This window comes from Acartia tonsa, chromosome 4, assembly GCF_053477335.1.
Source record: "Acartia tonsa isolate MP-2025a chromosome 4, ASM5347733v1, whole genome shotgun sequence".
NCBI classification, from domain to species: Eukaryota; Metazoa; Arthropoda; class Copepoda; order Calanoida; family Acartiidae; genus Acartia; species Acartia tonsa.
Window position 1 is genome coordinate 8,913,912 of NC_137263.1, and position 26,996 is coordinate 8,940,907.

General features: G+C 31.7%; 2 protein-coding genes across 2 annotated transcripts in view; one reads left to right on the forward strand and one right to left on the reverse strand.

The window, feature by feature from the left end:
- LOC145315942 (uncharacterized) overlaps positions 1–17,651 on the forward strand; it is a 40,816-nt gene extending 23,165 nt beyond the window's left edge. The window contains exons 9-14 of the mRNA XM_080156113.1: positions 678–751; positions 1,059–1,216; positions 4,627–4,789; positions 6,789–6,917; positions 10,777–11,921; positions 17,108–17,651. Coding sequence (XP_080012239.1) covers positions 678–751; positions 1,059–1,216; positions 4,627–4,789; positions 6,789–6,917; positions 10,777–11,921; positions 17,108–17,169 — 1,731 coding nt within the window. The 3' untranslated portion in view covers positions 17,170–17,651. The remainder of the gene's footprint in view (positions 1–677; positions 752–1,058; positions 1,217–4,626; positions 4,790–6,788; positions 6,918–10,776; positions 11,922–17,107) is intronic.
- A 3,591-nt stretch (positions 17,652–21,242) lies between these two features.
- Positions 21,243–26,516, reverse strand: LOC145315943 (uncharacterized). Its single transcript, XM_080156114.1, has 8 exons — positions 26,280–26,516; positions 26,046–26,103; positions 25,618–25,693; positions 25,113–25,205; positions 24,438–24,587; positions 23,740–23,828; positions 23,077–23,322; positions 21,243–22,530 (listed from the first exon to the last, which is right to left on the reverse strand). Exons 1-8 carry the CDS (start codon positions 26,408–26,410, stop codon positions 22,417–22,419), a joined length of 957 nt encoding a protein of 318 aa, XP_080012240.1. The 5' UTR covers positions 26,411–26,516; the 3' UTR covers positions 21,243–22,416.
- Positions 26,517–26,996: the final 480 nt, after the last annotated feature.

Here is a 26,996-nt window from a genome sequence, read left to right on the forward strand (position 1 = left end):
AAAGATGTTTTTATCTGAGTAAAACATCAATAGACGCCAAAATAAAACAATGGCAATGGAAATAAAGGACTATTTAAACCTGCTAATGGCTAAACAAAGACGAAATTCAATCCCTGACAAAACACAACCAATCTTACGTTGAAAATTGGGCGGAAAACACGACGTTACAGACAGACATAGTGAGGAATGCAAATGAAAATTAACTAAAATCTTTTAATGGTTGGATATTTCATTTGGTTCAGTTTAAGTCAACGATTTCAAAGTTATTGACATATTACAAATTTTAATGAATTTCTGTGCACGCCATTGAACTGGATAAAAATAGGGAATGTTGGAAGATAAAATGATGCAAGATATTTGCATGGAGGCAAATAAGATCCAATAAATGCAATCAAAGAGGTTCCAGTATATACTATACTAGCGTCTTTTTTAATTCTTCTTTGTAAGCATCTATCCTATCATATAAAGTATGTAGAGTATTTTGTTTGTTTGTCTGATAAGATCTCGATAACCAACTGATTGAGTTCTTCATTGTAGAGAAGCCTTAATTAGTTCCCATGATGGTTTTCAGCATTTTTTAAAGACTGCTTCGAAAGGTGTTAAGGTTAGGTTTAAAGTCAACTTTTAGTTTAAAAGTTTCGAAGGTATTGTCTCTAAATTGTCTTATGATATTTTAGGCTGTGACACCGCTGGGATGGCGTGTGACCGCCAGTGCAGACGTTTCAGCTAAAAATTTAGATGCTAATGACAGGTAAAAAATATTCAATAATTCTTTTTTTTGTCGTATATTTCCATATCAAGCTGGAATCTGGATTTACATAATGGTGTAAATATTACTACAAATTAAAATTTAAATAAAAATAAAATTTAATCCTGCTTGGATGCTTTTAAAACTTTTTTTTAAGAAGAGGGGTTACAATATTTGGGTCAGGTTTGGAATTCAAGCTGATTTTTGAAATTGTAAAAGGTTGATTTCCCTGAGACTCACAGGCGGCTAACGCAAGGCTTCCGAGCCCTGATTTTAACCTTGTTTTTTTTTTAAATAATTAAATATTCAGATATTCATATGAGGGTCTGAGTGAGGACATGCACTCGTGGTTCTTCCTGTACGACGAGAAGGTGGCCCAGAGGATGGAGGACAAGGAGAGAGACTTACCTCTGAGCAGCAAGGACCTCTGCTCCAGCTCCTCCGTTCCAAACTTGGAGTTTGAACAAAGTAAGTCAAACCAATCTTTGTAATATAATATAAAAGTAACAGGATGTCCTATATGTGTGAGTATGTCTGTCTGTAGTGAAAGATTTCGAAACTTCCGAACCAAAAGTATTGTCCTTTACAGTTAAGCTTTTAACAGGACCAGTTAAGCTTTTAACAGGACCAGGGAAGGTTTATAACTATTTTGAGGGAGGGAACGCAAACGTTTCTAAAGATTACAAATACAAAAAAAATTCAAATTTGCGTTTATTGAAGTAGAAGAATTTACTGATGAGTTTTTCTCAAATGCATATTACAACAAGTATGACAACATCCATAAAAGCGAAGCTCTGAAGGACAAACGGACATTAACACTTGTATAGTGTCAGAACTGAATAATCAGAATATGAATGAATAAGAGTAAAAGCCAAATTGTGAGTAAATTTGTTGAAAAACTTATTGATAAAGGACAATGTTTATGGACATACTTACATTTTTAGGAATTGATTATAGAGTTGCTTTGCTTATAATATTGTACTTTGTTGTCCCAGAAATTAGTAAACCAAAAAACAGAAAAAAACGGATAATAAGATCACATTAAAATTTGTTGTTAAAAAGGTAAAAAATCAACATGTTTAAAATAGACGTACGGACAATCTGGTAATGATTATAGAGTTGCTACGCTTTCTAAATCGTACTAATTACTACAGGAATCACCATGCAAAGTTTGTCATCGATAGGAATATTCTAACATGCCTAAATTAACGAAAAAAGCTATCCGTGTCGGACGTACGGACGGACCGACCCTTATTATAGAAAAGCTTCGCTTTAAAAAATTACTTTTACAATGTTCAATGTTTGTTATTTGTTCGATAAAACGCCATGCCATTTTTATCATCCCGTAGACAAAATTGTCAACAACAAAAATGTGACATACCTTTGTTTAGTATGAATTAATGAACAATATAATAAAGATGTAATTGAACCTAATATGTTGATGAATATATTTGATTTGAGTATACGCTAGTATACAATATATACATATAAGAAACCTTAGTGGAATCTAGTCGGAAATACAACGAAAGATATTTCGTGTTACTTTAACGGCTGTTACATAATCATAACCGGCACAACCTTGCATACAAATAATATGCATGGCTATAGAATACGCGCGTAAACTTTTACATATAAATGTGAATTGCACGCTAAATGAGCACATTTAAGTCTTGACTATTCTAGATTATTTGAAGGAAAAACTGTGTGGCTGGCCGTTTGGCCCTCAATGCCTATAAATTTATCTTCTTTCGTATTTGCGACCTGATCCCCTTAATGTTATGCATAAAAGCTTATAATTAATCTAGTAGGCATTATACTCAATAGTTTATTCTCCCCGCTGGATTTATTAGGATATTAGAGTAGAATAAACAAATAAGAAAATTACAAAAAAAGAAATTATTTTTCTGTTACCTCTTCTATGGAGTATACAAAAAAAAGAATTGAATAAAAATATAATCTTAATAGCAAAATATTTACAAGGGAAAGAAAAATAGAAGACAGTATCAAAGTACTTTTTGTAGCTTGAAAAAAATACGGTGAGGATTGATTTATGTGGTAAAGAATAGCAATTAGTTATTTTTTTTCATGAAAGCATGTTTTATTTTGATAATTAAATGTTTTAAACAGCTTTAAGAAATCTTTTTTGAACAATTATTTATTAGTAACCTCTCCAACTAATTTGACTTTTATAAAAAAAAAGAGCTCCATTTTTTTACTTCTTTACGGTTGGGTAACTTCTCCTTATAGGGCTAGATAAAAGATATTGTTCAAATTAAAAATAAGTGTTTAGAGGGAGGGAAGGAAGGGGGGGGTTATGGGTATTCACCCAACTGAATAAAATAATTTTGCCCATATTTCTTCAAATTTTTCATGAAAACTGTGATGTGCAGTTTATATGGGATTAATATCCTGTTTATTCATGGATATCTTTACAACAACGTTTTACAAAATTTTATATAAAAAAAGGATATCCTCTATCAGCTGGTTTATCAGTTCGTTGGTTGGTCGGAAAAAGGCTAATCATTTATTATTAACTATCAAATGCAATGGAAAAGAATTAAAAATAATATAAAAAAAATTGTATGTCAGATATGGTAGATAGGGAAAAAGAGTTAGATTCGAGTGGTGAAGGGGATGGAAAAATTATTTGATGCTTTTAAAGTAATCATCCTTGTTTTAATTTTCTAACATGTTTTATTTTTTATTTGTCATTTTCCCCGTAAAAATTAAAAATGAAGTAAATAAATATGAACTATTGTGTAATTGAAGTCATAAAGTAGCTTTGAAAAATTTTAAGGGGTTAAAGATTTTAAACAAATTGAATTTGACTGAGGAAATGCTATAAAAAAAACAATTCCCACAATTCAAATATATGATTAAGTTATAGAACTGTAGCTTGTCTGTCTGTCTATCTATGAAGCTAATTTTCTCTATAGTCAGATTCAACTTGAATAAAAGAGTATTTTTTTGAAAAAAATAAAAGAATTAGTAGGGTAGGTATACAAGTGATAGTAACGAATCTTATCTTCATGTACAGTGTTTGTCCGTGAAGCTCTTTATAGTGCCTCTATAAATAAAGGGAATTTATTCAAAAACTTTTTGCCTAATAATGGACTATCTTAATATGACGTAATATTTGAATAATGAACTATTCTAATATGGCGTCATTCTGGATACTCTGGCCAAAAGTTTTTTAATTTATAACCTTTTTTTATAGGCACTATATAAAGATCTTTCATATTCATTAATTTGTTAAGCCAAAGAAATGTCCTCTTTTTTAGTATACTCTCAAATAATATATATTTAGTGTTGTGAGCATAAAAAGAAAAAAAAAACTAATGTATGTACATTAAAAGAATTGTGTTTAGTTTGGTTCTTAGGTAAAGAAGAAAAAAAGTGTGGGGAGAATCTCAAATATCCAATAATAGAGTATAATGGACGGGCGTCAGAAATTAGGCTATAATGCGCCATTGCAGATATGGGTGGAAAATCATCTCTTTAGGCCATAAACACTTTCTCATCTTTAATCTTTAAACTAGTGTAAAAAACGTAAGCATAAACTACATAATAAATCATGAATAAATAAGAATTTTACATGAATTCATTATGAAATGCTCTGGCGGCCGATATAACATTTCTTTTTAATTTTTCTCTTTTTCATATTTTGTTTATTATTATTAATCTTTGGCGGAATGTAAGTTAGTAAACTTAGTGGCTTTTTGTCGGTAGAGTAGGTGAAACTCCCCTCCTCCGCCATCCCCTTTTACCCAAGAGAAATCGACTTTGGGGAAAAATTTATTTTTCATCCATTGTACTATAATTGTATCCAAAGGAAAATCAAACTATGGCATTATTATTATTTTACATTTTATTTCTAGGTGAAGAAAATCTGTATTACGGAGACATGCCCACCCGACCTGTGTCCAGCAGTCTGCAGGCAAATCCTGAGCTCAGCCGCTCAGTTCCTGGTATTCCAGCTGCCACAGCATCCGCTAGCGGCCAGGATAATAGAAACTCACACAATTCTGGATGGGGGCTCAGGTAAATAAACTTCTTATCATTACACGACCGCTGTCTAATATTGTAACTAATAAAGCGCACATATTTAGGGCCAAGCTATTCCCCTTTTCATTCTAATGCCACGTGCCTTAAATTAAGAATTAGAACTCTTATGCAATGTCTTGATAAATTAACCCTAAAAATTCTTTTATTTCATTCTATATTGTATCAGACACTCCTATCTATTATAATTAAATTTGAGCATATAAGGTCTGTACATCCATTTATACTATGTCTAGTTTCAGCCTTTTTTGTTAAGGTATACTAACAGCTTCGCCCATAGCGTCGGTGGATAATTTTTATTAGTTTGGTTTTTTATAATAAAAAAGCAAGAATTAATTTGTAACTATTTAATGTATTTCACTATTATTCTACATTTAACTCTTCATGCTTAAAAAGATATTAGGTAAAGATCTAAAGGGTTAAGACAATGGCCGATAAATTAATGTACATCCTCAAATTACCTCATCTGTAGGATGCAATTATTGGTTGAAACGTTTGGACACTCAACTTATTTAACCAACCAATCAAAAGTCCCCAAAGTTGTCAGGCTAACGAATAAGAAAGCGTTATAATATAACTTTGGGTACTAGTGTAACGAACACCCAATGTCGCCTCCCTCCCTAAAAATAGGGATGGACGGACAGTATTAGAGTAGATGTGCTACTAAAAATAATAGCTTTCCTGATTGTTTTTATTCCTAGCTGCTAATTGAGAAATTGTTTATTTAAACATTAGAGCAAGAAATGAAAATTTAAAACACACAATTTAGTGAAATGCCCGAGTTATTAGTATTTAGAGATAATAAATTATGCCAATATGGACAAACGAACTAAATCTATAAAAGAGCGACAGCGCTTTACATTTTCATATTACAAAAATTGATATCAAACTTTTCTAGAATTTATATTGATGCTGGTTGCTTACTACTTAGGTATCTAAACAATAATCATAAATTTGGCGAAAAAAACTGGCTCTTTAAAAATGTATAAAATATAATTTATATAATATACAAGACATTACTCTTTTCTTGAATAAAACTAAGATTCCGACATAAATAAATATATGTATAATACATGTCTAGCCACCACCACCACCACACCACCGGTTATATACATTTATTTTTATTTAAGTACATCAGTCAGGCCCTTCAATACATTACCAGAAATAAATTCTCTAAAATATGTACTGGCGGCAGCGCCTCTAGCATCAAGGGGCAATATATTTGAAGGTATATGAAAGGGCAGAAAAATAGCCTAAAACAATACCCAGACTTACAGAAATAAAATAGCCTAAAATAATATCAGGACTTATAAGAAGCATCACTGTAAATTAGGGCCATATCGGTTCAGCGGTTAGCGAGATCCTTCGCTACAGACAAAAAGCTTACCACTTCAGAGTAGAAAATCCACTGATATGCCCAACTGTACATGGTATATATTGGTTGCACATACAACATATTCCAATTACTACATTCTCTATGTGTATGTATTTTATATGGGTTACCTTTAAAAACCGCAGTCGCTGCAATCTTTATGCTTCAATTTTTAACAATATTATATGAGCAAAAAATGATTATGTAATAATCAGTGATTCGTACACAATACCTGCAATTTTTTTAATCAATTTCTATTTATAATTAGAAAATATTAAAAGATTCCGTCTTACTTACAAAGCTGCTAAATTTTGAATATATTAAACAATACATTTCTTTACCACTTATACATTGTAAACAATTAATCTATCTATGACTTTTTTGTATGTTAACAAGTATGATAATAAAATGTCTGAAATGCCCATATGATGTAGTTATATCCAGGCACCAGGGGCAGAGCAATGGAAAATAAATAATAGTTTTGCCATTTATCTCAAGACTTATCAATTCATTAATGTCTAAAGAAAAATTTATCATCAATTTAGATAATTTATCCTAAGATAAAACTTCATTTTCACTTAATTGCATTAAAACCAACTTTTTCAGGAACTGTTCCAGACGGCCGCCTGGTCTTGGAAACCTGCCCCGCCAGAAATCCCTAGACAGTTCCTTGGCTGCGGCCCACCTAGTGAACCAGCCAACACAAGGATCTGTATCAAATCTGTGTAATAACCAGTAAGTATTTAATTTAAGAATAATTATCAAAACCTGGTAACTGCCAACAAGCAGGGTTAGAGCCCCCCGCATGGGCTAGAAATAGAATAAAAGCTACTGTGAACATACGACAAAACGCCCCTTAAGAGGCGTTGCCACGAAAGTGACTATACCCAATTATTTTTTTTTATAAAACTCTGATTGTAATAAGTTTCCTTATTGAAAACTAAACATATTGAAATGTTTACTTGATAACTATTCTAAGCCTTAAGATTTAGCAGATTTTCAAAAAAAAATCTTCCAGAAATAAACGTCATAATGATAAGATAAGAATAGATTAAATAGGTGAAAGGGTTTTGAAAAATAGAAACCTACCTAACCAAAACTCTGCAGGGAAAAATGTCTGATTCTCTTCTAGTTGTGACCTTGGTTAATATAAAATAATTGAGAACTCCCCCTCCCCGCAATTCTAATTTATGGGTCCAATTTACATGTTGTCTCTCTATACACTCTAAAAAAGTAATTCTCTTATATTTGAAATCTATTACAGTTTACACACAAACCTTACAACTATAGTTCGATTTATAAAATTTATTTTAAAAGTTTTGAAGATATTAATATTTTGTGCCCCGCGACCGTGTGTTTACACGAAGCGTATCCACTAAAGACGCTAAAGATGTTACTTTTACTGCTGCTATGTCAGGTGCGCTACATAAATAGTTGGAGTAGGGGGAATACCTTGGCCCACAATCAGGCGCAACTCATTACCCTGCACAGTTGGGACTTCTCAGGCCAAGGTCGTGCAATCAAAGGGTTTGTTGTCTGTTGGATGTTATTTACTTAACATGATATCCTTTTGTGTTAGAGTATCGCATCCCTTAACTAGCGGATGATGCTCTGGATTCTCTAAATGATCACTTAATTAATAATCTAAGGAGAATCCTGCCCTCCTCCGAGGTAAGGCTTAAGAAGTAGAAAAATAATTCTATAAAGTTTAAAGGAAAAACATTGTATTAATATTTACAGTGTAGATATTTGCAGAAATATATCTGAATCAAGAATTCTCCTACACATTACACAAGTCAGGAAATTGATTTGTTTTTGTGTCATACTACAAACTTTTCATATTTCATTTTATACAGTATCTTCATCTTTTTTTTAATCCTTATAATAAGTAAAAGGATCTCTGTCTGTCTGTTTGTACCGAAGGATCTCGCTAACTTCTGAACCGATGGGGTTCCTCTATACAGTGCAGATTTTCATAGGTTCTGGGAAGGCTTATAGCTATTTGGGGGTAGGGTACAAAACCTCTCCCAAGAGAAATCGCCGTAGATCCTCTATAGGGGCGTAGCTGCTGGTAAATTACCATTCCCATATAAACAACCCCTTAAATAGTGGATGTAAATATTCATTTATTTCCCTGGTATCTCATTTATATCCCTGGTATGATTTTAGAAGATTTTTAATTTTTTTTGGAAGATTTTATAATTTTTATTAATAAATAAAAGAAAGAAAAATTATACCAGGGAAATAAATGAAATTTAAAAACCAAAAATAAACCACATTTTACTAGCATAAAAATGAGTTTTTGTTTAAGTGAGAATGATATTCCTGTCCAGTTTTTTGTTTAGGAATGAATATTTCTTACCCTCGTGAATAAATGATGACCTATCGGTCCATCATTTATTCCCTCGGGTAAGAAATATTCATTCCTAAACAAAAAACTGGACAGGAATACCCCATTTAATCTAACGAGAGTATTATGTCTGTATTGGTCCTGGTAAGGTTTAAGTCTATTTTAAGGTGACCATCTAAACCGCGAGATATACAGCTAGCTCAGTAAAAATAATGACACAACAAAAAATGCCTCTTTCAAAACAAAAGAAATTTAATGGGGATGGGTGGATAAATCCTCCCAGGACACAGCATTTACAAGCTACGGGAGAGACCACTACGAAAAATATTGTTTTTGATAGTGAAGTATGGTGCAAATATTCAGGGATCTAAAGGGATAAGATATTGGCCTATAAATTGATGTACATCTCCAATGATATTACACAAAATTGCCCCTTCTGTAGATTAAAAGGGGCTAATACGTTTATTGCTCAAGGTACTAAACCAACAAATCAAATTTCAATAAAATTTTTCCAAAGAAATACAACGAATAAGAAAACGTTATCATAAAACTTTGGGGACTAGTATAATAAACAGCCCAATGACCCCTCCCTCCCTGGCAAATAATAGAACGTTAAAATGTGACTAAAAATTTTCAAATATATACATAGGTATATAGTTTATTTCAATGCAAAATGTAATAATATGAAAAGAATAACTCTTTAGATATAAATGAAGTTTAATGATGAAATAATTCTTTAGATTCTCTTTAACGTGAGAACTATTTAAATTCTCGAGGAGGGAATTGGAAAAAGAGCAAAGTAAACTTTGCTGCAACTTTTTTTCAAACTGAAAGCTGAAAATTGAATGGTTAAGAGTTAGAACTGGAAAGGGGGGGAGGGAAGGGTGGTGGCAAGATAAAAGGGAAACTAAACAGTTTGTAAAGAAAGAAGGGCTTGATGCAGAAACTCTACAAATTCTAACTTTACTTCTTTTAAAGTGTAAGAAGAGGAAAAGCTTTGGCAGAATAAAAAATATTTATAATTTTCTTATATTGAACAATTTACATCATGTTTATTTCATGATTAATATTTGAAAAAACTCACCAGAAAGAAATTTCTCAATTCTAATGTGAGAAGAGAAAAGTGCAAATAATAAACAAGGATGACATTATCTATAAGTAGCAAAGCTTTTGAATATAAAATATAAAATATTCACCAAATTATCATGAATACTGAACAGCAAAACAAAAATAAAAATTGTAATGGCAATCTAAACCAATTCAGAATGGGTGTGGATCCACTTACTTGACTAAATTAAAGGGGGTGGATACACCCCTGTAGGATTCAACTCCCATTGAAAGGAAATATTTGAATTTCTTTGATAGCAGCTGAGAAAACCGAGTTCCCTTTTACAGACATATACAGACTTTGTAAGAGTAGCTATGCTAACCAAAGAAGAGAATGATTGTATCTTTGATAAGAAATATTTTGTAATAAGAGATTGGTGCACTTTTCCTAACATGTAGTTACACAAACACACACACACACAGCGTGGGGGGAGGAGATAGAGGGAGGAGAGAATGAAAGAAAGAGAGAGAGATTTTTTTTCAAGTTCCATATGTTTAATGTCAGATACAGCCTTCGCATCTTTTATTCCTATCTTTGAAAACTAACACATCTACGCTCTTATTTAATATCAAGTAGTAATATATTAAATTAATACATCATATATAGATTAAATTCTTAGTAGACCAGCTACTTTATAACTTGGGTATGTTCATCCGTCTGTCCGACAGAACGTCCATTATACAAATATCCTTAAATATGCAGTTACTTTTTATATTTTCTTTGTACAATTTTTTATGTTAAAATTCCTCAGTTATAGTTCGCTTTCTTTTGCTGCTCAACTTATTCATAAAAAATATTTTTTCTTTAAAAACTTATATGTAATCGATATCTTTTCAAAATATATTTTTCTTTTGAAAATATATAAATTTATTTCTCTGAAAAAGCCTTATAAGAAATTCCCAGAAAATGCTTATTTCGCACCGGAATTAAACCAGTTTTTAAGCGTGTATATGCGACCTTACAAATTAAGCACACATACACAAAAATTATATAGACTTATTTCTTTTGTCCCATAAAGCCACCCCCAAAAAAATTTGATTCCTAAAATAGCAAATATACATTTTCGTGGAAAACTGTTATTGATATTTGGAAAGACTTTTTCTTAATTTCTCAATCTTAAATTTATTATTTTTTAGGTATTTGTCTAACTCCTCCTTCACAACATTCCGCACAACAGAGAGACAATGCTACGCCACGCGGCACGGTGAGCGACGTCGTCAGCCATCGGAGGGACTGCACAAGAAAACGGACGGCTATAAATCAGATGGGTATAAATCCGACGGCTATAAATCTGATGGGTATAAATCTGACGGCGACGGCTATAAGAGCGACGGTGAACATGTTAAAAGGCGAACAAGGTATTCAAGTCCTGCTAAGCAGTTGAGCAAATATGAACAGGACAGGTTGACTGCCAGACGGCTGCAGTCTAATGGAGATGCGGGAAAGGGGAATCACAACCATCGTCAGGCCAATCGTCAGGCGGATGAATGTGTAAATATGGTGCCACGGGTGAACGAGTTCAACCCGAGTAGATGTAGTAGCAGAGGGGGGTACAGAAGTGACCCGGAGCAGGAGATTGAAATCCAACTAAAATGTATCGCCGCACACGACGACTCCGGGGAGAGTCAGCACAGCCAACGAGGATTTGATGAGGAGGAGGAGGTGAAGGTTGACTGGGGCAGACAGGACAAGGTTGTGAGCAGGAGCCAGGATATGCTGGACTCCAGGTCACACAGCAGGAACGGCTACAAAAGTGACGGCAGCCATGGTAGCCTGCACGAGTCTCCGTTGCGGCCAACTCTTGGCAAGTGTGAGCTCGGCCATCAGTCCGGATGTGGCAATGGCAGGTCACTCAGACGGGGTTTGATGCCGGGTGGCATGCAGAGCCATTCCTCCTCACACCTCAACTCCCCCTATTCTGTTCAGGCACAACGGGTCCTCATGCATCCATCAAAGCATCTGGAGGCCTCCAGGTCATTCCACACGTTCCAGCGACAAGAATCAACGACATCATTCCACTCAACGCACAGTGCTCCGAACCCGCCACCGCATCACAACCAGAATCTCATGGTAAATAACATAGAATCTGCATCCCAAGCTAGCACGCACTCCCACTCCCAGGCCAGCACTCATTCCTCGTCCTCTAGCGCAAGCGTCGGGCCCCCGGAGTATAACAGTGTCATACATCCCCCGCCATCATACGATCAGGCATTGATCAAGCTTGATATTGCTATGCGACGCCGTGCTGCTAACAAAAACCGCTATGGCCAGCAATCCAAAGGTACGAACAACAGCCTACATTACGTAGGCGAGTTCTATGGATAGCAGTGAGGGAGAGGGTAGGTCAGGGGAATGCTCGCTCTGGAAAAAAATCAATCATCCAATTGACACTTTTCCATAAGATGCGGCGGCCGATGGTATTTTTTGTATTTGAGGTGTTCTTTGTGCCAAAAAAAAAACTTCAGAATAAAAAAAACGCGTTCAGGGTTATCTTTGTTGTTTATGATGAAAACCATAGCATATATGTATACTGTTATATACTATATGATATATTGTACACAAGACTGCGCGGCTTTACATCAGTCTTTAATTATTGGTGCCAATTACATGCTAAAAAAAACATTGTCTTTATCTGACAAGTGTGTATATATATTCGCAACTTTGAATTGGGCAAATTATTGAGTCAAAATATATCTCTGGTCCATTTACTTTGAATTTGTTTCCTTCAGTGTGGAAAGTTGAGATCAATGAAACGGACCAGAATTTTTATTGCTCGTTGCTCCATTCACACTTGAAATACAATTCATGGATGTGAATATATTACATTCGTACAATTGTTCAATAAAATTTTAAAGTCGTGCACAGCGCCAGCATAGCAAATTGTAATTTTTTTTGTAAATTCTCAAAATTTATTTTCAAAGATTTTTTTCCTTTGTCTTGGTGCGCCCTTCGCCCCCTCCCTCCCCCCTCTTACCTTCTACCCTTCCTGTATAATCTTTATATTATTTGCTATCTTTTTATATTGGTTTTCATTTTATGTATACAGCTACTCGCATGAAATTTATATATTCTAGCAAATTTTATTTTTAAACATTCATGCATGAATTTAAAAAAATATATCTAAACTAAACAACCCCTTTAAACAGTGAAATTAAATTTTAATTGCTAAACCAAGATGCAGACAATTAGAAAATTAAACAATATAGAAGTTGAGGCGTGCTAAAAATTTGTATCAAAATCCAAATGTGATAAATAAATAAAAATTTAAAGTTGAAAATTTAAACATCTTCATAATTTTTTGACTGAATTTTGTAGAGACAAAGTAAATTGTTCAAAATATTGAAACTCACGTAAGGTTGGCCCCCCTCTTTCCCACTTTGCCCTGCCACCCCCCCCCCCCTTACAACAGCTAGCCTTGCTTTTTTTTGGAACATTTACTTAAAAACTATTATTATGCATACTTACAGAGCATCAAGATTTTTTCAACAAAAAAATTTTATTTTGTGCCAACATTAAAAATTGTAAGAAATAAAAGAATTGTTAAATGTTTGAAGACTGAATTTGAATTGTATTGTAACACAAATGATTGTGTGAGATTGCTTGATAAAAATTTCTTTTTTTTCTTTGGTAAACCTGCTTGTCCAATATTATAGTCTTATGCTCTGATGTATCTAATATATATATAACCAACTCTACTATTCTTTTTATCTGAAAATGATCAAAGAGAGCCAAAGTGAAAGCTAGTTAATTATTCAAATTTACCATTAGACAAACGAAATACATTTTGGATATCTGTATTATGAGTAAATATGTATAAACATTGAATATAATTATCATGCACATATAAAGAAAGCTTTAATTAATTATTATGGAATTTTTTGTCAATTTGCTTCAATGATCATTTTCATTTATTATTTACCCTGATTTAACAATTATATATATATAAAGATTTGCTCGTCTTTAAACATGAATATAAATATTTATATATAATTATATAATATATATTTAAAAAGGAATGTGTTGGTTTAAAACATGGTTTCAAATCCATTCAGGACTGTGCAGTGGCCACAATAATTAATTTTGTAATTATATTCTAAATATATAATATACAAACCTAAATTATTATTATATGTTATTAATACATTTATTTTGTTTCAGGATAAATTTATGTTAAATCATTACTAAAGAGTTAAAGATTAAAAATTTGACAGTCAACGAACTAAAGTAAAGAAGTTAAAGTATTAGTGATTTTATATATTCAATTTATCTGAAACATACATGGAAAGCTGTTTGGTTCTTTTTAAAAGATCATTTCTTTTACACTTCACCTGCTTTTTTTTATAAAAAAAAAGAAGAAATACTTATACATACATATATTTAATAGAGGGATATTCTTGGGAGGTTGGTTGTAAATAAGCTACATTGTAATGGAGAACACTATCGGTTCAGCTTACTAGCTCCTTCGGTTACCAACAGACAGACATCCTGTTACTTATCTATAAGAATATTTAATTCATAGTTATAGATTTTTTATGATATTTCTAAGTGCCAAGAATAACTTAAATACGAGATCTCGACAAGAGTCACCCCTCCACAATAATACATAAATTTCCAATTTTTCTCTCCTACTCTTTTTCGTGGTTGGTATTGATTAGTCCATAGTTTATGGGGTTGTTATAGGACTATAAACTCTTTGGTGAACCATAAGATGCAATGTACTTGACAGTTGGCATCTACAACTAAGACGAATAAAAGTAAAATGTGAAAGAAACAGGTGATTTTATTTTGCAATATCTTTATGGGCGAAGTTTTTTTTATTGAATTCTAATTTTTGACTGATTTCGAAAGAATGACAATAGATTTTATGTACTAGAGTTATGCACATATTCATAAGTATTGGTATTCTTATAATAACTTAATAAGTATATTCATTATATACTATACAAAAAATAAAACTCCCATACAATCTGACAAATAAGCGAGTCTCTAAAAAATGATCGAGGTTTATCTGTGATAAAAGAAACCGGATCCAGATGGAGCAAATTCCCTTTTGAGCATTTCTGATAATACATTTACAGCATCGAATCGAATTAAAGTAAATTTTCGACAAAAATGAATTAAAGCATCTGAAAATAAACAGAATTCAATTCTACAATTTTTCATTTTCTTTTCCGCGGAAAACTGTCCATAATATAATGCTATAGATATACATAAAAGAGCGGCTCCTGACTGTGCAGACTAGTTAAAGATATTTGAATAAAGAATGATAATACTTCTTTTATATACATATACATTATACTCACACAAACACTCTAAAAAAAACTAAATATATGTCACCTAAAAATTGTGTGTTCTACAGTTTTTAGTCCTTATCATGATATTTTAGAAAACAAGAATAATTATATCCATGAGACGTACGTCAATAAAAGAAGCTTGTAACAATTTGAATGAAAAACAAAATTGTTAAAGTATTTTAAAATGTATTATAAGTGAAAAATTATCATGAAACTGTTTTTTCAACTGTCGGTTGGTTATGAGTTGCAACTGTTTTATTTATCTCACGCACCTGCCATAATAGTAGTAGGGACCATTTTAACGTCTTTACTTATGACGCAGTGCTGGGCCGAGATTCGAACCTATCACCTTCCCGACAACGAGCGGATGCGCTACGTGTTAAGCAAAAGTCGCGGGTAATTTATAAAGACAGCAAGCAATAGAGACAACAAAGAGATTAAAAATTTATTGTTAAAAACTTTTTCTAAAAGTTTTAAGAGTGATTGTAGCCAATTGAAACTCTCGCTGCGTATTTTGTGAATACAGAACTATCAATATTCCAATGGCACAGTTTACATAGTTTTAAACAGGGTCGTTCACAAGGGGGGTGGGGGTAATATCGGAAGCCTCACCCTCCCTACTTCCCTATATATTACAATTAACACACATCGTCCATTCTGTTTAAGATTTTCAAAGAGCCCAAAAAAATTTGGCAGACATTTTTATTATGTCTAATAACGTTTAGAATAACACACAAATATCTCAGCTTGAAAGTCACACTTTATATCATTTAATAGAGTCGTGGAAACTGGGATTTTACACCCTCTTAAATAATAATATTCCCCCTCCATAAAAAAAAATTGTGGACGCCCGTGGTTTAAAATATTTATTCCTGTTCTATTTTCTGAAACACATTGCAGATCAAGAGAATATTTAAACATTGATAAAAACAAATAAAATAATTAAGAAGTTTATTTAAATATCTGTTTTTTTGTTCTTTTCTTTCCTCATAATTGTTTTCTCATTTTAATTAAATATTTATAGCAATGATATTCCAAAAGTGTGTACAACCGCCAATTTATTTTAAACTGAAGTGCAATATAGTATATAAAAATCTAAATTGATGGTTGGCTTCCCTGGAAATCAGGAATAAACTAAAATTTTATTTAAACACCTATCGTTAAACCACATAAATATATGAAAAATTAAGGATAACAACATTCATAAAAGCGAAGATCTAAAATAAGATGGTATGACAAACGAACATAAAAAAACTTGTAGACTGTCAGAACATAAAATGCAAAATAAGTTTTAAGTTTTCTACTTTGTTGTTTAAGGAATCAATATTCCCAAAATTACATGAATAGGATAAATATATCATACAAACTCAATATTGACAAAAATAGGTAAAGCGTGTTTAAATGGACGTACCTAAAATAGTACCAAATTCTTACAGAAATTATCATGCAAAATTTGCAGTCGATAGAACAATTCTAACATGTTTAAATTAACGACAAGTGCTTTCTGTTGCGCACGGACGGACAAACGTACATACGGATGGTCAAACGTACAGACATACCCTAATTAAGAAAAATGCAACTCTTGATAAGACAGTTTTAAGGGTTTTAAACTAGTTCATTAAACATCAAATTGATTAAAATCTTTAACTTAGATTTTTTCCACGTAAAGGAATCTAAGCCAAGTATTTTTTATCACAAAGGCTTTCAATAAATCATTGTATTTTTTTCTTATTCAATATATTTTTTGCATGTAATAGTAACCATATTTTTTCAGTACTCATTATTTTTGTTGATTGCACAAATATTAGGATACAAGGACGAATAAATCCTGTAGTAGCGAAGCTAACAAACCTTTATTTGTAAGTCAATAAGAGAATGGATGTGTATAAGTGTGTGTGTGTGTGTGTGTGTGTGTGTGTGTGTGTGGTTGTATGTGACCAACCAGAGTGTGTGTAAGACTAATCAGTTGAAACGTTTAGAATTTTAGCCAAGGAAACAATAGTACATTCATTCTATGAGAACACGAACTTTAATATTTCAATTAATGAATAAAAAAAGCTTTGTATAGTAGCTTAACTACTAAAAACGTATTTTATACCTACCATAATCAGTTTTATTTGTGATTATCTCAAACATGGGCAGAAGATAATTTGTTTATCTTTTATGTGTGCAGGACCGACGGGAGAAATTCTCGTAGTTGAGACAATGAAAATAGAAGATTCTAGCAGGGTCTGATTCCAGAACAGATATGGTATACACAAATGTTAGAACCCCAAACTCATCACAAGAATGAAATGACGCGAAGAAACTAAAGTCAGGCGGCTAACTGCAACTGTAAACCCTCAACAAAGTGTTTATCAACAATTATATATTTGTAAAAGTATGATAAAATTATTTTCTTCGTTCTAGATTCATTCTATTTTAGCAAAATTTAGTATCATTCGAAAAGAATTTTTCTTTAATTCATTATAACTAGACTTTAATAATCAATATCGAACGCTTTGTTAAAATCAAACTGTATAAAAGTTGTATAACACATATTTTATCTAGTTTCGAGTAAACTTATTCTGTAATGGTTTTAGAAGCAAAAAGGCGCACCCAAGCATCCAGTTTATTACAGAATGAAATAAAGGGTTTAAATAGAAAAAACAGATTCAGATTAAGAGGAGATTTAAAAGAGTAATAATATATAGACAAATTAAACAAAGACACAAAAATGGAAAATTATATTATACGATGGCATTTAGGGGCCGGAAGCCCCAATGAAGGCCATACAGGAATAAAAGACTTTCTCTTGAATATTGAATAATTATTTTTTGCATATCCTGTATAGCAAGATATTTTTGGGAAGGTCCCCAGGAGAAATATCCCCTAATAAAGAATTACACCCTTACTTTTAAAATTAAAATTCAAGGTAAAAGGTCGACCCCTCCCCTCTTTCCCTCTGGATTACTTCAGGGGCATAGCCACAAGCTTATAAATTAAAGTAATTTTGGCTTGTAGCAAAAGAAATCAGAAATCGCCGTTCTGAATGGGTTAATCTTTATATATTTATGGTTTTAGACTTTTTTTTGCCTCTCTTTTTTGAAAGTAGCTACCCCGAAGACTTGGGTCATAGCCGCTATTTTTTTTTAACCATGAAGTATATTTTACATTCGCATAACTGAGATGCATATGAATGTATTATATCCTATTCTATAATATAAAGTAGTAAGCTTATTTGTCTGTAACGATGGATCTCGCTAACCGCTAAACCGATATGGTTCTCCATTACACTGGAGCTTTTATAGATCCAGGGAAGGGTTTTAACTATTTTGGGGGAGACTATCTCCACCCTGCAAAAAAATTCCTCCCTCCAAAACAAAATTTTTGGGGAATTTTTCTTTAAAAATTTTAAATTAAAAATGCCCCATCACCTAAGACCCTAGTGGCTTCTAGGGGCGTATCCGCTAGTACTTAATATTGCATATATTATATGATTCAAAGATGCCTGTCTTCTCAGTCTATTGCTTCAATAGAGAAAAAGCCAAGTAAAAGATGATGTATGGCTTCCTAACCCCCTCCCACCCCTCTTTCTTTTACATGTAAGTTATTAGGCAATACTGGTTGGTAATGCTCAGTATGAATGATAATGAATAGCTTACTTAGTAAATAATAAATATAAACCACTTGATATTCTGCATTAACATACATTCATTTATATGAATTATTTACTTGATGCAAATGAGGGCAATTAGATCCGAAAGTAGCACAGCAAAAGTAAATATTATTCAAATAAATAAAAAAAGGAAATGTGATTCTGACAAACGATTCTAAGTGAAAATTTTCCCACAACCCTCTTCCCTTTTCCTCTCCCCTTCTTATCCATTTCCCTTTCAGGTACACAAAAAACAAGAATTACTCCAACTTTACTCCAAAACAAATATTTAATTTTTGGCAATTTGAAATGCAATTAATTGGCTGAATAGCAGCCCATGATTGTGTTAAATTTTCTGATTCAATTTTTTAGCCTAACCCTTTACAGACGGACAAACCCTAGTTCCAGAGTAAGCCTGCAACTAAAATTATGGCTTATATTAACGATAAGATGCAATTTTTTTACAGTTCTTATATTACTAATTCTATATCATCAAATTAGCCACAAAATGATGATGTTTAATTCTTTTGAATGTATTGGTAACAAATGATATTTAAATCTGATATAATTTGGACAAGAATAAAAATACGCAGAAAGAAGGCAACCCATAACGTTAAAATGCTTATAACCAAAACATACTACAATATTTTATTGAGAAAAAAATAAGCACCATCGTAGTTATTGAGAAATAGGTTTATATTAATTAAAAATAGTTAAAACCAGGGCTCGGCAAAAGCGCATCAGCCACCTGTAAAACTTAGGTAAATCAACCTTTAACCATTTAAAAATTAGTTGTAAGTAAAAACATTTCACGAATATGGCAAACTATCTTTTTTTAAATTTTAAAAGCATCAAATAAAACTTTCTTGATAATACATTTAATGTTTATTTTATTCGCCATTTAACGCTATTTAAGTCATTCATAAACCATCTGCCCCTTAACTAATGCTAATTTATTGAGACGTTCATATTTTATCTAGTTGCTAATTTTATCATTTAAATGAACCGAATGTTATTTGAGCAATTAATGTGTAAAGATCTTAATGATATAATTTTCTTGTTTATCACTGATACCCCAATATTACACGATATCAAAGAAAGAAAAAATTGAAAAGTCAGCTAATCAAGAACCAAAAGAAAGAATTTGTATAAAATTGCACTCAAAACTTTCATCCAAGCTTACAAATTCAACATTTGTAATAACGAAGCTTTTCTACAATTAGAATGTGTATCTGTACGTCTATTCAGTTATAGCCCTGGTCGTAAAATTATACATATTCGAATACTATTGAGTTCCACCAAATGAGGATTTATATTGCAGTCAGGTATAATCTAGGAAGCCATGACTCTATAGACCATCAGTAGGACAGTCCATTTGAAATTAAAGATTTTTCTGGTTCCTGCACAAACGCAGGAGTCCCAAACGTCGGAGTGGACAAACGCAGGAGTGTTAAATTATTAATTTAATTAAGTATTTTTATACAGATTAGGTTATATTAAGGTATGAATGTACAAATAAGCCCCCCGCAGGGGTTAGGTATTTATTATGGTCTAAAATAGGTTAGGTTAGGTAAAGTGTCCACTCCTGCGTTTGTCCATTCCGACGTTTGGGACTCCTGAGTTTGTCCTAGTACCATTTCTTTAATATTTTTTAACAAAATGATCGAAATGATTCGATTAAAAGGACACTTTGGATTGTTGTTATGAGCTTTGCATCTCTATAATATTGTTTTAACTGGTAAGTACGCTCTTTTAATGAAAATTTTGCATAAAGCATTTTTTATAAAAAGGAATCTTTAATTTCTCAAATACTCTTCTATTTTTATGTTTGATTTCTTGAGCTTCGCTTTTCAATGATGTTGTTGTACTTGTAAGTTCGTTATAATCTTTTAAAATGTATGTTCAGCACACAAGATCTGTCATTATCTTCGATTCTTCTTTTCATTTGCTCATTTGTACTGTCAAGAAATACTTTATAGTCTACAAATGTGTAAACAAAACTTCCACTCTGTATTTTAATGAGGTCCTATACTTTATAAGGCAATGTGCCCATATTTAAATTATTAAAAAAAAACATAAAATAAAAAGTGCTTGTTGAATACAGTTATAAAGTTTTGTCTATTTATTTTTATATCCTATATAAAAGTATTTCTTGCCAATAAAAGAAAATGAAAAGTATGAAATTTTAAACTTAGCCAATGCTGCAGAGAAACAGGCTTAGTTCAATAGAAGAAAGCTATTTTTTTCTACAATTCTAAAAGTTTAAGTCTGTGCCTAATTTGCTGTATTTTCTAATACTTTCCCGTATTTTAATATTTCTCCAATATGTAATACAAGTTTCTCCTATTGACCTAAACTTGTAGCCCTGACAAAATCATTAGTTATATTATAAATTAATTGTAGATTATTTTAAAAAGCTGAAAATAATGACCTTAAAAAGAAATATTTAAACCTTGACTTATATGCCTTTCCCTCTTTTTAATTAGGTATTGTGAACATTTAATTAAAAATTAGTAAAACCTCTGTAGAATTTACCCTTATAAATTTATATTTATTAATATATATAAAATGAAGAATATCTCCCTGTTATTTATCTAATGAAATATATAAAATTAGTACATAATAATGTAATTTCTTTTGATTTTAGTTAAACTAATTTAATTTTTGTACATGTGATATTATATTATTTAATTTTATCATGAATAATCGAGGAATAGTTTGTTTTTGAGATTGTTTCATTAAAAATATATATTTGTCTCTTAAAAATCTATATGAATAATATCTAATTTTTAGTTAAAACTAACAAAATCTTTTTTTTTGTTTTATTTAGTTTAGTATAAATGATAATGAGTACAAGTATATATTATTATTATAATCATAACTATATCACATTGATTTACATTATATTTGGAAATTTTCATTTATGCAAGATATAAAAATATAAGTTTTAAAACAATTATCCCAGGAGTTTTTTAGTTTTTTGTTTCATTTTTTACACAAAAAAATTATACATTGCATTAGTTGTTATATCAATAAAAAATATAATTAGAAAAATAAGCTATTAAAAAAGCATTAAAATCGTTCCTACTTTTAAAGAATTTAATTTTTAATTTGTTCCCTTTGATATTTAGAAATATTAACTATATTTAAACAGAACAAAAAATAGTTCTTTTCTTATTTTTCTAGTCTTTTGAATTTTTAAAACTAAGCTGCAGCCTATACAATAAAAATAAATGAATATTTTTTTTAAAGACAATTATTAATTTGATCATCTAATATTTTCTTGATATACACTATACTACATACTTTAATACTAAAGAAAGGAAAGTGTAATAAGACTGCATAAAACCCAGGGAGACAGGGGACATAGGACTGGAAATTATACTTACCCCAAAACTGTTTAAACACGTTCTATCATTCGTGTTGGTTTAAATTTTAAATAAAATTCCAACAATTCCACCAATCTTTTTTCAATGGGTAATTAAGTTTTTCATAATTGGGGGATACATTGAATTACCGTCTTATGTCCTATCTCTTAAGGTCCCTGATAAAACCTGGCTCAAATGTTTGCCAGAAAGGTGAAGTATCACTTCCGGATGAGGTCTTATATCATATTGTCATTAGCCATCAGATCCTTAATTTTTTTTACGTCAGCATAACAGCTTTTTCAAACTAACTCGCTACATTTTTATAAATCTTCTATAGCTTTTTAAAACTTTTTGCTAACTTATTGAATAATAATTTTAAAATTTCAATTATGAAACTTTGATGGATGTTATGGCACACCTCCAATGAATCCTTGTGTATAAAATTCTATTTCAAGTTGAAAGTAAATAAAGTTGTGGCTATTCGTCGACAATCCTCCAGAGTTCACCCGCATTCTCTGAGTTGGAAACTTCTGATATTTTATACATGATGACAGAAAGATCAGAATCTACTCGCAAACATTCTCCACTATCCTAAATTTTATAATAATAGAAATAAAGTTAACACAAAATTGGGGGAAAAAGTCGAATATACAAATGGATGTACTGCTTTGGTAACTTTGAAGTTTGCTTAGAGCTTAAAGCAACAAAAAAATTAAATAGCTAAAACTAATTATACAAATAGAGCATATTACACGTAAAGCTAACAAAAGGGACCTTTTTTTCGCGCGTTTTCCCTAACCGTACGAGTTTTAATAATTATTATTAAGGAAATTATAGACATGATGTTTAAAATATAATCTATTACTAAATTAATAAACCACATAACGCTATCATTAAAATCATTTTCTTAGTCTAAAAGGGATATACGGAAAGTGCTATGTGTGACGTCATAAAAATAAAAATCCATCTATTTTCTAGGGGTTTCCTTTCCCACTTCTCCTCTCATCCTTTCCTTTTGTATTTATTTTTAAGACGTCAAACATGACACTTTCCGTATCTCCTTCCACAAGATCAGAATAAGGAAAAAAAATTACAGTGGCATCAAGTACCGAAAGTTTCAATGGATGAAAATTATACCTTTTCAATAATATCAACAACAATCTTTTCAGCATCTCTATCATCATCCTCGACAGTGAATATGGTGGATCTAGACTTGAACATGGCCATGGGTCCACTAGCGGAGGTTAGGGCCAGCAACTCTGCCTCCAGTTGCTCCGACACCAGCTTAACGGAGAGTGTACAGTTGGCCAGGGTGGCGGAGATTTGGAGGATATACACTCCAGGCTCAACCAGGTTGAACCCGTTCTCTTCTTCCCATTCAATCTATAATGTCAAATATTGTTTTAATGAATAGATTATCTTTTAAACGGCTGTATATTAATGTTTGAATCTTTAAGAGATTTTTTAATGCGCCTTTGGTGGTTCCAGACTTTTTTTATTAGAGCATAAACGTTCAGTTTTTATTGTTAAAAAAACGTAATCTTAATCCCTATATAAAAGTAACAGGATGTCTGTTATTCTGTCAGCTTCTCAAATGGAAGGGAACCTCAACCCTCTTAAGAGAAATGCCCTAAAAATATTTTTTATTTTTACTTTTAAAAACTAAAATTTAGAGTGGAGGTCGACTTCCACCCACACTATCCTCAAGTGACTCTAGAGGCTTCTTATTATCATAAAGTGACAATTTTATTAAAAAGCATAACAAACTAACTAATCTACCATACAAATTTAACAGCTGACCTTATTGATGAGCTCGAATTGGTTGAAGATGATCATTCCTGCCATGTCAATATTGCTTCCTATTCCACAGCTCACATAAGGTCGGTCATCTAACAAGAGAATAAAGATGTATTAATATTTTTTTCTGAAAATTCGAAAGGTTCTCAATATAATGATTTCTTTTGTGTAAAAATCAAATTGTCGTCTTCAATGTGATGATTTTTTATTCAAACATGAGATATATAAAATGTAAGGATAATAATTCAAGTAAGTTATGTTTTTGTTATAACACATTATAAGTGGAAATCCTTCCAATCCCAAAAAACACCCCCCCCCCCCCCATATTAGTTTATACAAGGTAAAAAGCTAGCCCTATAAGGTCCGGTAAGGGATTTGTAAGTCTGCCATGCTCAGAAGTGTTATAAGACTGTAAATTACACTGGTACCCAAAATTATATCACATTATCTTATTCATTGGATCAAAACATTGGGTACTTTTATTTAATTCTAATTGGTTAGATCACAGTAGTAGTGTTCAAACTCTTTATCCAATAATTTTAATCTAAAAAAGTCCTAAATACCATCATTCATATTGAATATGAATATTAAATAATCGTCCATTGTTTTATCCCTGGCAGGATTTTTCTGCTCATTTTGTTTGACTGCAACAGAAATAATAACATGGAACCCCCAAACTATTATGAAACAAGAAATCTTACTTGTGATGATCAAGCTCTCAAAGATTTGTGACATTTGTTCTGCCTTCTCTCTGGTGGTTTCCCAGGTTCTTCTCTGCTTATCTATCAGAGATAACTGGTTCTCTTGCTGGCTGTTCAACTTTCTCTTTATCTCATCTTCAAGCTTTTTCACTAAAAAAATTGTGGATTTTTTGCAGGGAGAGACAAGACATTCGTCTGTAAATGATACAGATCTTCAAAGTTTTATACGCTTTCTATCATTTAATGGCTTTAAAAACTCTAAGGCCCTCCAATGTTTATTTATATATTGTCTGTACAAAGTCTCTTCCCTTAAGATTCCTGTATTTCCATATAATAAAGAAATTCAATAAACAATTGGTATGTAGAATGATATGAAACTTTTTACCACCATGAAAATGTTTTTAAAGTTGTAAACGAGGATGTGTATATGCATGCCTATATCGACAATCTGACAACTAAACGTATTCTTTTTGTACAGGTGCTTTTTAACTTTAATCTAAAACTATGGACTCACATATGTGATGCTCTAAACTTATAATTTAGTATACAATTTTTATCTTTTTTGTTAAGCGGAGACATTTCTCTATAATGACAAATTCCAGCATGCGCCTAACAAACTAGCAACAACATATGAGAAAGTAAGTCGCAAGTGTCAAATATTCAAATATTTCTTACTTCCTTTTTCTAGTGACAGAACTGAGTTCTTTAGATTTTCATTCGCATCTTTTCCAGTTGAATTTGTGCTCACTTCTTGTTTCTGCAGTCCATCTAAAACAAATTCTTTTATCAGTGCACCATGTCTTTAGATGCCTTACACAATTCCTCAAACTTACAAGTTTTTAGAGGTGTATTGTAATTTTAGAGTAATTGTCCGAAAATTTTTAAGGAAATTACTCTATTTTACTATCTTTTAAATGTACAGGATGATTAAAATTTCAAATTATGGTATCTTGCCGGAGAAAATTTCCATTCCATTAAGTTTTCCCTTACATATGTATATCTTTTTTTCTAAATTTACCTAACCAAATATAAATATATATATATATAAATATAACTTAACCTAACCTAAAATAACCTATCAAAAGCCATTTTAAAAATACGACGAATCGCCCCTTAAGGGGCGTGGCCACTAAAGGGACTATTCCCATTTATTCTTCTATGAGCTGAAATGAGATGTTACCTAATTTAAGTTTTTGTTCCTCTAATTGGTCTTTGATCTGTTGGTAATTTTTCTGTAAATCGCTAGAACCTTCGTCCTAAGAAAAGATAAAAGAACTATAAGTAGAGAGATTTATAATTCTATTGACCTATATTAACATGTCAAAATTATTGTTTTATCATTGTTTATTATTTCTATCAGGGTTCAGTAGGTGCCTTTAAATTGTTTCATAAGCCTAAGAGGCATTCAAAATATAAAATTAAGCTAGATTTGTACCGATTCTTTCATGCAATCTTGCGTGGATTTTCAAAGGCTTTTAACCTGTTAGTTTTCGACTGCAAATAATTGATTTTATTTTAAATTAAAGTAATAATATATTTCTAGCTTATAAAGCCTTTAAGAAGTAAATTAACTCTCGAAACGTTTCTTTTAACAAGAATGAAACTTACCTTAATAGTCTGCATATTTTTCTGGATATTATCAATGTTTTCCTGGAGGCTGGAAATGCTAAAAAAGAAAGAATTTAACAACGAAATAGAGTCCAAAAACTGAATTTGAATAATTAAGCTCTGTTGGTTGATTAAATACTGAAGTGTAAGCAAACAGCTATATATTAAGAAAATCAACAAAATCTGAAGTGAAAAGAATCTTTTTAGAAAACGCCAAGAATGATAATAAAGTACCTTGTTTTGAATTGGCTATTCGTAGTGTATTGTGAAAGATCTTGTTTTGGCAGATTTCTAATGGCAGTGTCGATATCAGCCTTGGAAGATTTCTTCAAATTTTCCAGGTCTGCTTTGGCAGATGTCTTCATTGATTCAACATCTTTTTTAGATGTTGTTATGAATGATTCTAGTTTGTCCTCAATGTGTTTGTGGTTCTTCTTCAATTGGCTAACTTCATCATTAACTAAAAGTAAAATAATTAAATAAGGTTTAGTTGGCCAATGCATTTAACCATAACCATTAACGTCGCGCATCTGACATACCTGAACTGGAAACAAATTTTAATATCTTTAGTTATGACACGGTTAAGGCTGAGATTCGAACCCATCATCTCCCCAATAACAAATTGATGTGCTATGTGGAAGAAGCTTATAGTTCCTATAAAAAATATTACGTTTTGCAATACAAATGACCAGTGACAGGCCAGTATACATTTTACCATTGGTCAATTTAAATACAAACTTGCCTATCACTGGTTGTTTGTATTTTATGACGACATTTTTATAGGCTGTTTCCGCTATGTGACATGCTACAATCATCATCATTACCATTAATTCTTTTTAGAACGTAGGCCACGCACAATGGTTCTCCAATCTTCTTTGAATTTTGCACGACTTGAGGCACGATACAATAAATGATGTAAAAAAACGGGCATAATCCCTTTCGTGACAACGC

Coding starts and splice junctions, on each gene's coding strand:
- LOC145315943 (XM_080156114.1), bottom strand. CDS start 26,410: ATGAAGACATCTGCCAAAGCAGACCTGGAAAATTTGAAGAAATCTTCC. Junction 26,104..26,279: donor AATAGCCAATTCAAAACAAG/GTACTTTATTAT, acceptor TTTCTTTTTTAG/CATTTCCAGCCTCCAGGAAA. Junction 24,588..25,112: donor TCTGTCACTAGAAAAAGGAA/GTAAGAAATATT, acceptor CAATTTTTTTAG/TGAAAAAGCTTGAAGATGAG.